Here is a 13,207-nt window from a genome sequence, read left to right as displayed (position 1 = left end):
AACAGAACTTAAATTTTTTTTCTTAGCATGTATATATATTGGCCTTTCTGAATAAATAATCATAGCTACTTTGTAATCCCAAGTATTTGAATAACTGTACATCATAGTAAGAGATGACAAATGTTAAGATTTATTCATAAATAAAATGACATTCTAATTTCTTGCAGTAGTTACATGTAAGGACATTAGCTAATACATACTAGAAGAATTGGACCAATCAGATTTTGAAATTCATTAGTCACCCAAAATAATGTAAAACATATAAAAGCCTTGCAGTCAGCCAGGGGAGAATTTTCCTGCTGGCTGGTAGGTGTACCAGGACTGAAGCAAATAGTAGGTGTTAGGGGAGGCCTGGAATGATTTTTTTTTTTTTTTTGATATAGCCATTCAGGGCAATAGTAAGGTTGCAGAACTGTTCATAGGCAGCTCATACCTTAGAGCGGCGCCTAGAGTTCCTTAAATTATACCAGGAGCTACATTGGCTCTATCTGAGCCAGAATACCAAGAGTGTATTTTTGCGTTCCCTTCTCTGGTTGTACTTGCATGTACAGTCTCTAATAAGGGCAGTGCATAATGCTATCCTACATGATATGTTTGCCCTGCTGAGTTACAGATGTTGGGTCTGATTCTTGAAATGGATATTTATTACTCATGTTTCCTTGATGCTGTCTTGCGGGAGATGACTCATTTTTCCATTCCTCTAAGAAAAGTGATTTATTGATTTCAGATGGCAGTAGGTCCAGATATAATTAGGCTTTGGCCTTTGCTACAAAATGAGATAATATGAAGAAAGGTTGCTGAAAATGGAGTCAAAACTTACTTATAAAAATACTCATTACAGCAGTGGTAGAGGATTATTAAGGATTCTTTTTAATGCTGGAAACTTTTTAGCTAAATATGCCTAACCTGAGAGGAGGGATTGGAGGTATTTATTGATGTTAAATATTCTCTATTCATATCCAATCGAGATGCATTTGCAAATTAGCGGCTTTTCAGTTGTGATTTAACCACAACAAATACTCAGTATTTAATATTGAGAAGTTATGGGCCAGATGACTTGTACAACATGGTTTCTTTGGGTTTCTCCAGTAGTAGAAAAAACAGCTGTGAATCTTGCTTTAACTGTTATAAAATTATGGCACAAAACCGTTTTAGGCTTTCAAGTTTGACATAGCACTGAATAAACTAACAGATGTGAATGTTGCTGAAGTCTCATTAAAGCAAAATATTTTCTACAGCTATTCCCGGAATCGTACATATGACACCTATGTTGGAAAAGGCTATGTGATTGCTGGGATGGATGAAGGCTTGCTAGGTGTATGCATTGGTGAAAAGAGAAGAGTAATAATTCCTCCTCACCTTGGATATGGGGAGGAAGGAAGAGGTGAGCTGAGCACTTATTTTCATATAATATTTTGTAAGTAGAAGTGCTTCCCTTGGGTGTTTAGTACAAATACATCTAGTTAATCTCTAAAATGTCTCTTTCTGATCATTTTCAAAATATTTTTTTAAATTAATGTAGGGCTTGGTGGGTATATAACTGACAAGATTATACCCAGCCTTTGAGATCTTGTAGCTTCAGTTGTCTGGCTGTAACTGGTGACATAAAAATCATTTGAGTAATCAGTGGTTCAGACAAATAGATGTACCTGGAGCCCTTTTCCTATGTATATCTGAGTAAACTCTATATGCTAAAGGAATTCAGTATATAAAGCCTTTCCTCCCAATTCCTTCCATAACCACAGGTTTTGTGGACACCTAAATCACCTCTGTAAACAGTGGACGCATGTAACAGTAAAGTGTGTGTGTATGTATAATATACAATTAAAATATTTTTGTGGAAGTTCGCTAGCCTCTTGGAAAAGTTCTGGTAGAGGGTAGATATATCAATCCCTTTAGCTAATCACAATTGTCTCCTTTGAGTTTCTAAAACATCCTTTCCAGCAACCATTATTATCAGTGATGAATTTGTTTTAGAAATGTTCTGTTTTTAAAAACACAGGGCTCCTCTACACGTGCAGGGGCGCTGCTCCAATGCACTGTAGTTATAGTGCATTGGAATAGACTTGATTAATTGAGTCTGCTGAAGCGTGGTAATTACTGCACTCCTACAGACTCCAGTACTGAAAAATGAAGGTGGTGGCACTTTAACTAAAGCTTGTTCAACGAGCTTTAGTTAAAGTGCCCCCACTGCCATTTTTTAGTGTGGGGACGCTGATACATGTGATGCTCTGGGCGCTTTAATTAGAATGGCTAGGAGCCAGGCTAATTAAAGCACCTCCACGCCTCCCGAAGCACACAAGTGCCCACAGATTTCACTTTGCTGAATGGGATTTGGACAGTATGGCAGAGAAAACCTTTGTTAACCTTGGATGCATCTGTCATTGGTGGTAACACAATCACACAATACTCTGGCTGGGGGGAAAGCCAATGTTTGATGGCAGGACTTTTTCAAGCTGTTTTACCCTTCCAATGGTGTTTTTTCCAGCTACAAGTATCTAGGCAGAACAATGCTGAAGAATGCCATTGTGATGTTTTATTAAAATATGTTGTTGCTTTAATAGTGACTTGTTGCATGAGGCAGCAGTTTAAGTGGTTAAGTTGGCCAAAAAAACGGTAAGCTTCTAGATTAATCTCACCCCATTTTAAAATACTGAATTATGGAAATATTTTCTTAATTCTGGAGATGATTCTTTACTTAGGCCTTTATTTTTATGTATTTTTAACTTGCTCTATATTTTTAAGCTTCTTGCATTGAATACACCTTGCGTCAATGCTGTATACAGAGGTGATCGAATGCTTTAAACCTAAGAGTTGTAAACTGAAACAAAGTGAGAAACACCATTTTTTAGTATTTGCAACATTTTACTTACTTACACTTTGTGCAATGCTTAGTACTATTTTCCTGTCTAGGTGCAGTTTGTTTCTCCTAACATGATTGCTTCCTGTTTAGGGAAGATTCCAGGATCAGCAGTGCTGGTTTTTGACATCCATGTGATTGATTTCCATAACCCTTCAGACTCTGTCAGCATTACTACTCATTACAAACCTACCAACTGCACAGTTCTGAGTAAGAAAGGGGATTACCTGAAGTATCATTATAATGCCTCGCTTCTGGATGGCACTTTGCTGGACTCAACGTAAGTGCATCGTTGGCATATTGAGCATTCCACATCCTGCCAAAAACATGACTCATAGTGAACATTATACAAAGAACTAAGAATTTTTGGAGAGGAAAAAGCATAACAGTAAAGTTAAAATATTTATAATAATCTGATGGGCATTTTTATTTTTCTTGTTTGGTTGCCTATTGTTCATATGTAACCTTTTCCTAAAAAGAAAATAAATGAGTAAGACAGGCAGTCATGGGTTGAGAAGGGAGCTGAGAATGACATAAAAAAGGGACCATCAAGAAAAACATAAAAATTGTCAGCCTAATAATGGACCAGATGCATATGAATTATAGGATGGCTACACCACAGTCTCTGCTGAAACTGCAGTGCGATGTAATTATATTTGTGCTAACTTTAAAATTGCAAAGTCAGACTACACACAGCAGTCTAGCTGTGCCAACACACAGCTCAGTGTGGGGTAGCTGAACCCAAATACTTATCCAGTTGCTAGCTCAAGTACATCTGCTACACTGCAATTATAGCAGAGGCTGCACTATAGCTAGGCTTGGCAGAATTCAATTTTTATTTTTTAATAATTTTGAGAGATAACATCAGTATTTATTTTTAAGCATTTCTTTTGATTTTTATCAATTAAATTTTTCAGGATTGCATGAAATTAAGGATGTGGGGGCAGACAATTTATTAATGACAAACAACTACTGTAGAACTGCTGCCAGCTGATTGGCAGAATTACCATCAGTCCCAGCTCCACTCGTCCGTAGCTGCCTCATCCACTTGTCACTTCCTTTTCCTTTGTTCCCAGTCCCCTGGGGTTTCTGGGAGTTGCAGTCCAAACTACAGTCGGTACAGTTCTAAAGGACTGCTTCCCCTGTCATTACACACTCCATCAGCCATCATTTTTCTTATGGCCCCTTTCTATAAATTTTGATTATTAATGATGGAAATATTTTTTCATTGGTCTGTGAGTGTGAGGTGAAATTGGCATTTATCAGCGTCTACTGATTAAAAATGGAATCCTGTCAAGCCTAACTACAGCATAGATTGTTTGTTTCATTAGCTTTTATTGGAACTGAGACATTCCTGGAAGAAACTATTGGATGGCTGGATTATGGGTGGGCTGGATTGGAGGGTTCTGGCCATGCTCCACTTCCATCTCAATGCAGAAACAGTTGGATGGTATGGGGAATGACAGGCTGGCGACCCTTGCCTCCCTTCCCCAGAGGAACAGCTAAATCTCTGCCTGACAGACCTGATCCCTCTTGAGTAGTTTTGCTTCCTTTTGTGGCACAACATAGGTTATTTTTACTCAGTGAAACATGGTTTGAATTGACCTGAAGTACAGCATATACCAGGGGTGTCCAACCTTTTCACTTTGCAGGCTGGATGAGCAGTACCATGTATGTCTGTGAGCTGGATCTGGTCTGTGGGCCTTATCTGGTGTGTGAGGCCAACCCAGCCAGGGCCCAATCCACTTGCATTGCGATTATAAATTTGGCAGTGTTAATTGCCACCGCTCCCCTGCTGCCAAATTTCCAGACCTGTGAGGAGCTCTGCAGGCTGGATGACCATGGGTCCACAGGCCACAGCTGACCTGGAGTCTGGGGGTTGAGCACCCCGGCATATACAAACAGTGTTATGTATTTGGTTTTTATCCTCATCTTTTGAATAGAATTAGTAGTAAAACGATCTTTTATTTATTTATTTTTGAGGGTGATGTGGGGAAGGGCTGTTTCTTAACAGAGTGTTAACACAGTCTGTGGTTTCAGCAGTATATACTTTAACATGCAAAGTTGAAAATCTGACTGAGTACTTCTGTGGTACCCATGGCTATAGTATCTTACAATATGTGCCCTTGCAAGGTAGGAAAGTCCTGTTGTTTTCACTTTCCAGATATGGGACTAAGAAGTAGAAAGTCTGTGACTTACCCAAAGAAATTGGGTGGAGTGCAGACTTGAATCTGTATCTCCCAAGTCCTGGGCAAGGGCTTTTACCAGTGTTCTTCTGTGCTCTATAGAGGTTCTGTCTTGCTGTCACACAACCAAGCTAAAAAATAACAACAGAAAAATTGATAGCAAAAAGGTGCTACAGTGAGGAGTGCCAGCAAAAACCCTAGGTCTGTACACTTCTTTTTTTTAGAATTATGATGTGTATTTGACAGTTTATCACTTCACAAAAGACATTTTAGAAACAGGAGACCAATAGTAAGACACAGCTTCAACAAAGCATAACTAAAATGTTACTAAGATTCTTAGGAATGATAAAGCTCTCCAAATTGTCCTGAGATTAAAAAACTCAAGTTGGGATTTTCAGTGGAACATAGGCTAGTTAGATGCCCAAATCCCATTTAATTCCAATGGCAGTTTGGTGTCATACTATAAGCTTTTCTAAAAATCCCAGACTCATCTAGCCAAAATGACAGTTGATATCAGTAAGCTTAATCATATACTCAGGGCTTTACAGAACTTGGCCTGTAGCTTAAAAACTGTGTGTATATGTGAAAAAAGACATTTGCAAAACAAAATTTTGCCCCTTATTTTGAAGGGCAGAATACTTTGGAATTTGAGTGGGAGGACTGAAATAATTCATCTGGTTTATCACTGGTGTTTGAAGATATCTGTGCAAAGGGTTGGATAAGAAGAACCTTAAGATTCCCATCTACCGTTATAATGGTAGGGTGTGGGCTCATTCCCCATTGATGACTAAGGTGTCTATGTGATGGAGATTGTAGTTAATGAAGCAGCAGCATACTTGACTGCTTGGAAGCTCATAGCATTTGGGCTAAGCATATTCTGGCTATGAGGAGTCTTTTATGTGGAAATTGTATAACTGAGTAGCAGTTCAGAAGTAGTAAAAGTTTATGTTTTCTCAGGCTTAATCTTGGCAAAACATACAACATAGTTCTTGGATCTGGCCAGGTTGTATTGGGGATGGACATGGGTCTTCGAGATATGTGTGTTGGAGAAAGACGAAGAGTTGTTATTCCACCTCATCTTGGTTATGGAGAACATGGAGTTGGTAAGTAAATGAAATCTAGTACTCCATCTGTGGCTGAACTGCGAGTGATACGAGTCTTGTTTTTTATTATTGACATATTTTGGACAGGAAGGGAGAAAAGAATTTAAAAAGTAAGTGGCAAATATTCAAGAACTTTTTTGTATTTCTTAAAATTATTTAATAGTTCTAAAGCACTGTCTTTTTGGAGCTATTCTGTGTGAATATATTTTAACAAACATATGTCTGATTGGAATAAACTTTATACCTTTAATAATAATGGCCTTGAAAATGAGATATCTTTGGCCATTGTGCTGATTATTCTAGCACATTTCCGAGCACTTGCAAGTTGTCAGGAATGTTGCTTTGCAGTAATGGAATGATATAGGCACTAGGGCGCAGATTTTCAGAGGTTTCTAATAGGGGTAGGCGAAGTGGGCCCTATTCAATTCAGATTTGGCCCAAATCAGGGACAGTGATTCGATTCGTTGATTCGGATCACTGTCCCTGATTCGATTCGGCTGAATCCGAAGATCTGATGCTGATTCAGAAAATCAGCGATTTGGCCATAGACACAGCTTTAAATGTTTTTTATACATATCTTGAGGTAGCAGGAGTGGCTTGTGAACGCTGCGATGCTGAGGCGGATGGAGTGCCCCACAGCAGTGTGGGGGGGGGGCCCTCCACGTGCTTGGCGGTGAATCCGGAAGTAGACTGGAAGTACTTCCGGTCTACTGCTGAGTCTGCCAGGGAGCGTGCTGGGGGGGGCCTCCCCCCGTGCCTCCCTGGCTAGGTGATCGGCTGCAGGGGAACCCTAGGTGCCCGTGCCCCCCCCACCAGACACAGGAGGCACCAGTCACTGGGGGGGGTCCCCCTGCTTTTGGTCCACTTCCAGGTCTGCTGCTGAGCGTGCTGGGGAGCCTCCCGCACTCCTGTGGGACGCTTCATCTGCTCCAGCATCACAGCATTCACGAGCCCCTTATACTTACATTTAAATTTAAAAACATTTAAATCTATCTCTGTGTCCGAATCTCTGACTCTTTCTGAATCTCTATGAATTGACTGGGAGGGTTCTGATTTGATTCAGATTCGGATTCAGAGATTGGCCACCAAATCGGGCCGAATCTCTGCTGAATCGAATCAGGGCCCGAAGCTTCACACAGCCCTAGTTTTTAAGCATCACTCAGTGGGCATGTCTACATGAGACGCTAATGGCACAGTAGACTAATTCTACTGCGCATTAGCGTGGCATGAAAAAACTGCTAACGTGCAGTAGAATTGGTCTACTGCACATTAATATCACTTAAAAAGCTGGCGCTAATGCACAGTAGCGTCAATTATGGTGCATTTATGTAGTACGTGTTATTATCTGGATAACATTTTATACTTAATAGGAAACTTACTATTGCATGTAGAAAATGTAAAAAAGAGAAAATTGGAACTACAAAAATCCTTTAAGCTAATATGGGCAAATAGTAAAATAGAAAACATGGAGATATTTTTACTCATTAATATAAGGCATTTATAGAGGCTCAGTTTTTCACTATTAGTAAGCTATATTTCTTTGAGAAGATGCACCTGCCATCTTACAATGAGTATACTGTCCAGGTTAGGATATTCATATGTATTTTGCTCCATAATCTTGCAGACTAACCATGAGTTGTTAATTTTGTATTTGGCCATGTAGTTACTCCTGCACGCATGGGTCTTGTAAGTGAGACTGTATGTGTGGGAGAAAGTGTATTTGCAGGATTGATACTTCAGGTTGGAATGAAAGTTGCCAATAAATAATTATAAAATTATTACTTCCATTGCAGGGAAGTTCAGTTCCTAATATGGGGACAGTTTCTGACCTGTAAAGTTAAAAGAACTTGAGTGGCGTCCACAATGATTTTAACAAACATTGTGTTGACAACCTATTGTGTTTATGTTATGACATGTCATGTTACATTTGTTACCTGTTGCCAATGGGTTGGGACACATACATCTCATATGACCAGACTATTGGGTGTTCTTTGGCTGCTTACCCCCAGTGTGCTGTTCATCCATATGGCTTGATCCAATACCCACTTAAGTTAGTGGAAAGACTTCTATTAATTTTAGTGGATTTTGGATTGGACCCAAAACTACTCTAAGTAATGGAGGAAGTTTAATTGTGAGAAAATAGACATTTTTGCCCGTAGCCACATAATTGAAAATTAATGCTTCCCTTTGCTATGTGTTGTCACAGAAGGAGAAGTGCCTGGTAGTGCTGTATTAGTTTTTGACATTGAACTGCTGGAACTAGTGTCTGGTTTACCTGAAGGCTACATGTTTATATGGAATGATGAAGTCTCACCCAATCTCTTTGAAGAAATCGACCAGGATAATAATGGGGAGGTTCTTTTGGAGGAGGTAAGTTTTAGGTTGTAAAAATATTTGCATAATTTCCCTTAATTTCACCCTCACAAAACTCATGGAATAGATTAGTGGTTTTCAGACTTCCTAAAGTCATGGGACCCTTTCATATCACTTTTGCTGCTGCAGAACCTCTCCCCCTATCCTGCAGACTGACATGGAGCCAGGCAGCTTGGCCTGGCAATGGCAGCACATGGCCTCCTGGCTTGCTCCACCATTATCCCCACTGTCTTTGCAGAACCCTGGTGATGACTTATTGTGGGACCCACGCTTCCAGTTTGAAAACTACTGACCTAACTTACCTGTTCCAGAGGTGCCAAACTCACCTGCATCCTCAAGCTGGATCTGGACTTCAGGGCTCCATGTGGGCTGGATCTAGATGTGACAGTAGCGGTGGGGCAAGTGGCAGCAAAGGGACTGGTGGTGCAGGGATTACTGTAGCTGTTGCTCACTCTCCATCACTGACATGCATGCCCATTGGGGCTTGGCAGCAGGGAATTCTGCAGCAGGCCCTTACCCTCACTTGTCCTGACCCCAAATACCTAGTCCTTCTAGGAGGCCTGTAGGCTGGGTGAAACAGCTCCATGGGTGGATCCAGCACATGGGTTGTATGGTTGACACCCTGAGTCACAGACTGGCCAGCCACCATATCTTTATGGTGTTTATTCATTTTACAGTATGTTCTCTAATAAGTTTAATGGAAAGCTGACATTTTAAATTAAGCCACATTTTAATTGAAGGGGGAAAAATAGAACAAAATGGCCTTTCAGATTATGGAAAGGCAGATGGTTAAAATGATAATAAATTCCTTATTTCCTCTTTCTTATAATCTCTCCCTCTTTCCTCATTTTCCTGTTTTCTTTGTCTCCTCTTCTGCACCCTTCCCCAGTGTGAGCCTTGCAAGGTACAGAATTGAATGGGGAGGAAAAGGCTTATGTACTAAATGTACCAAAACCCTTCCGATCTGCAGAAGATGTAATGGATGATTTGTGGAGATTTGAGTTGAGCCAAAAAGTTGGTTTAAAAAAAAAACAGTCAAAAGCTGAAGTTCAGTCTGAAATATTATATTTGCTGTTGTTACAAATAGCATCAGAGAGTATATAAGAACTGAAATAAGAGTATATGGACTGAGTAATTTTTTCTTTGTGTGTTTGACAGCATTTTAGGTTTAGCAAATTAGTTTCCCTCCCTCGCTTACATGGGTCTTTTCTGATAACGGGGGGCGGGGGTGTTCTTTTTGAAGAAAATTTGATAAGGCAGCTAAAAATCATTAGGGGAATTCAGGTACAGATGAAACTATTTTTAATATTTTCAGATTATTTGGATCTTGGTAGATCTTAGAGTCATCTTTCAGTGGCACAATGGTTTCATTCTCTCTGCTGACTGGTGTCAGGTTTCATACGGATTCTGGAGGGTTTTTTTTTACCGAAGTGGCAGTCTTAATGCAGTATATTTATAAACAAAACAAAGCTGCTTCCTTTTCATTCAGATCTATTCTTAAAATGCTTATGTAAGGCCTTTCCATAAAGTGACCTACTTTTAACCTATGTAAGGTATGAGGAGTGTAATCCTGGAACCATTGAAGCAAATGACAAAACGCCTATTGAGTTCAGTGGAGCAGTGTTGACCTTGTGTGTCTGGTCTGTTTAGTCCAATGCAGATTGTAAGCTCCTTAAGGGTAGTAGTGCTATTTATATATGCTCTTTTCTGTCTTTTTTTTCCCCCCCCCCATCTGTGTTTAGGACACTGCCAGTTGAGCAATGGACTGATTGTCTAAAATAAATAGACTTGTAAAATATCTATTATTAAATTATTTGGTGATTTCACTGTGCTTTTTCCTTCCTCTCCCCTCCCTCTCTCTAGTTCTCAGAATACATTCAAGCTCAAGTCAATTCTGGCAAAGGGAAACTAGCTCCTGGTTTTGACTTTGAAATGATTGTTAAAAATATGTTCGCAAATCAGGATCGAAATGGAGATGGCAAGATTTTAGCTGATGAATTCAAACTGAAAGACCAAGAGTCCAGAGAAGAACATGATGAACTGTAACACTAAACCAGGAAGAATAGCAAGCTGACCTACTGTTGGAAGATCCATGAAGTGTGTTTGTGTTTGAAAGGATGGTGTTTGGGCAGTGTGCATGCGTGAGTGTGTGCATGCATTGTGGATTGTTGCACAAAGTAAAAGGTTTTTAGTTTAAATCTGTAGTCCTATTAAAACAAGCATTAAGTGCCTCATCGTGAGATTTATAAACTGATTTAAGAGTATGCTGCCAAACATGGTTTTGTGAACCATATGGTTAATTTTTAGGTTAAGGATCACAGTTCATTTTGAATGATATGCTTCTTTTGGATGGATGAAAAATAGAAAAAATACAGGGTGCTTTTTTTTTTTCAACTTTGTATTTAAAATCTCTATAGGTATATAAAATGCAAAACAAAACAAAACAGAGCATGCCCCATTCAAGTACCTGCTAAAGAACAAACTTGCTATCAGAGAGCAATTGTAGTTCTCTTTTAGAAAGTGTGTAAATTTTTCAGTAAGTAAAGCATCTCTTGATAGTCTGAAGCAGGAGCTATGATTTGCTGATTACAATCAAATATTAGACATGCCAATCAAATTTCTGGCAAGCTGTGAATAAAATGAAACGGGGTTAACTTATGACCACTTGTGTGATGCTGGGTCTCATTGTGTGTAATATGTTTGCTACATTCCTATATTTTATTTAATTAGTACGGTTGACTCTCATTGGAAGACTGTTAAAGCACTGGCTAAGATGAATACTAAAGCCCAGGCAATCACCTATTTGGACCTGTATATGAGACAATCGATAAAATATACCAAATTGTAAGAGAGACGTCCTAGAAAGTGGCATGAGCATAAGACAACAGAGAATACCTTTTGAGGACCACAAATATATATTGTACAACACTGTCAGGAAGGTACAAATAGGGTTGTTGTTGTGTTTGTTGAATGCTTTTTAGGTTCCTGCTTTCCTTGATGTGTACATAAATGGTTTTGAATAACCTGAGACACTCTTTTTGAAAACTGCTATTTTTAAATGAAAACATTTTGTATTGGCTTTTGAAACAGTTGTACAAGAAAATGCCATTAACTTTTTTTGGTGTTTGATATGTGCTGAATAATTAATTTTTTTTGTTATATAAAATAATGATCAACTCAAGATCGTAAGATTGTGGGTTTTTTTTTCTTCTGATGGGTGGAGGACTTACTTGATAATATTGAGCTCTATTATCGTAGGTTGTCTTATGTACACACCTCTCTGTACAACTGATCAGTCCTATACATTAGATAACTTGAATCTGTGTATTTCAGAATTTGAACTGAAAGCCCTTAACAGAAAAATCACTCTAGACTGAGACTGGTTAAGAAAAATACCTGAACATGATTAACTGTAAAAGAAAATATTTCTGTCTTTTACTCCATGCTAACAGTTAAATGAGACTTTGGCCATTCAGGAATTCTCTAAACTCAGTATCACATATCACCATGAGCTGTGGCTGTTCAGAACACGATTTTTGGAGAAGAGAGGACTAAATAGTTGTCTCCTTGGCCATATAACAGAATTGTTTTTTATTTACCTAAGGTATACTGTTTCATTCCCAAGACTAGGGAATCCCTTGTTAGTGAAGTTTTATGGTGCCAGCTTGGCTGAACCAACTGCTGAAACTTCCTTAGCCTGATGAAGGGATTTTGAACCCGAAAGCTTGCTTAATAACTATTCTCCAACCATTTGGGTTGGCCTAATAAAAGATATCAAATTCACCCAAGGAACCTTGTCTGCCTATGTCCTTAGACCAACACGGCTACAACCTAAACCCCAGCTTGGCTGTATAGCATTTGAACCACATGTAAATTGTCAGAACAAGGAAATCTTGACTGTTTCAGAGCTAATTTATCTATGGGCTAATGATAGTTTTTACTGTCAGACAGAAGCACTTGGGGGTGTGTTGGGATCTCATTATTAGGGACCTACCCAATTCACGGAGGCTGCCTCCATATTTCGCAGCCCCGGTGCAGTGTTGGAGTGTGGTTGGTTCTCGCTCCTCCTCTCCCCCCTCACCTCTGATTGGCCAACGCCCCTCGGAAATCCCACCTCTCCCAGAGATTCACTGATGGCCACCTGTTAATTTCCAGGGAGGGGTGGGAGTCCTGGGGCCCCTTGACCACCTGTCAATCTCTGGGGAGGGGCAGGACTTCCAGGTTTCCTTGTCCATCTCCTTCCCTTCCCCCTGCTTCCATCTCCCTGTGCTTCAGGGTGCCAGGGCTTCCCACCCTTTTCTGTTTGCAGCTGCCTTCCTCCCCACCTGCTGGTGCACTGCTCTTTTCCCACTTTTTCACAGTCCCCGTTCTTTTTTGCAGGGACTGGGATTTTTCATGGGGGATCTACCAAATTGGCGGTTTCTGTGGAAACCGCAAAAACCTAAATTTGGTAGGTCCCTCCTCATTATCCAAGTTATCCTTCAGAAGCAGTATTTTTTCACCAAAGCAGTGTTCTGGAGACTTTTTTCTTCAGGGATGTTGCATTGAGATTGCTTCTTCCTGGATTCTGAACTAAATTGTTCAGTAGTATTTCTAGTTCAAGTGCATTGCTTCGGGAATATGGTGGAAAACAAGCCTTTGCATCTTCAAAGCTGCAGGACCCTTCTAGAAAGCAGGGCATACTG

The 13,207-nt window shown here is 39.8% G+C and overlaps 1 protein-coding gene across 1 annotated transcript in view; it reads left to right on the top strand.

Annotated features, from left to right (window-relative positions):
* Positions 1-11,703, top strand: part of FKBP9 (FKBP prolyl isomerase 9) — a 35,884-nt gene extending 24,181 nt beyond the window's left edge. The window contains exons 6-10 of the mRNA XM_014602585.2: positions 1,239-1,384; positions 2,954-3,140; positions 6,004-6,149; positions 8,356-8,519; positions 10,386-11,703. Coding sequence (XP_014458071.2) covers positions 1,239-1,384; positions 2,954-3,140; positions 6,004-6,149; positions 8,356-8,519; positions 10,386-10,568 — 826 coding nt within the window. The 3' untranslated portion in view covers positions 10,569-11,703. The remainder of the gene's footprint in view (positions 1-1,238; positions 1,385-2,953; positions 3,141-6,003; positions 6,150-8,355; positions 8,520-10,385) is intronic.
* Positions 11,704-13,207: the final 1,504 nt, after the last annotated feature.

The sequence above is a fragment of the Alligator mississippiensis genome, chromosome 5 (assembly GCF_030867095.1).
Source record: "Alligator mississippiensis isolate rAllMis1 chromosome 5, rAllMis1, whole genome shotgun sequence".
NCBI lineage: Eukaryota > Metazoa > Chordata > Crocodylia > Alligatoridae > Alligator > Alligator mississippiensis.
Note: the sequence above shows the minus strand (reverse complement) of the source record. Positions and strands in the feature narration are given on the sequence as shown.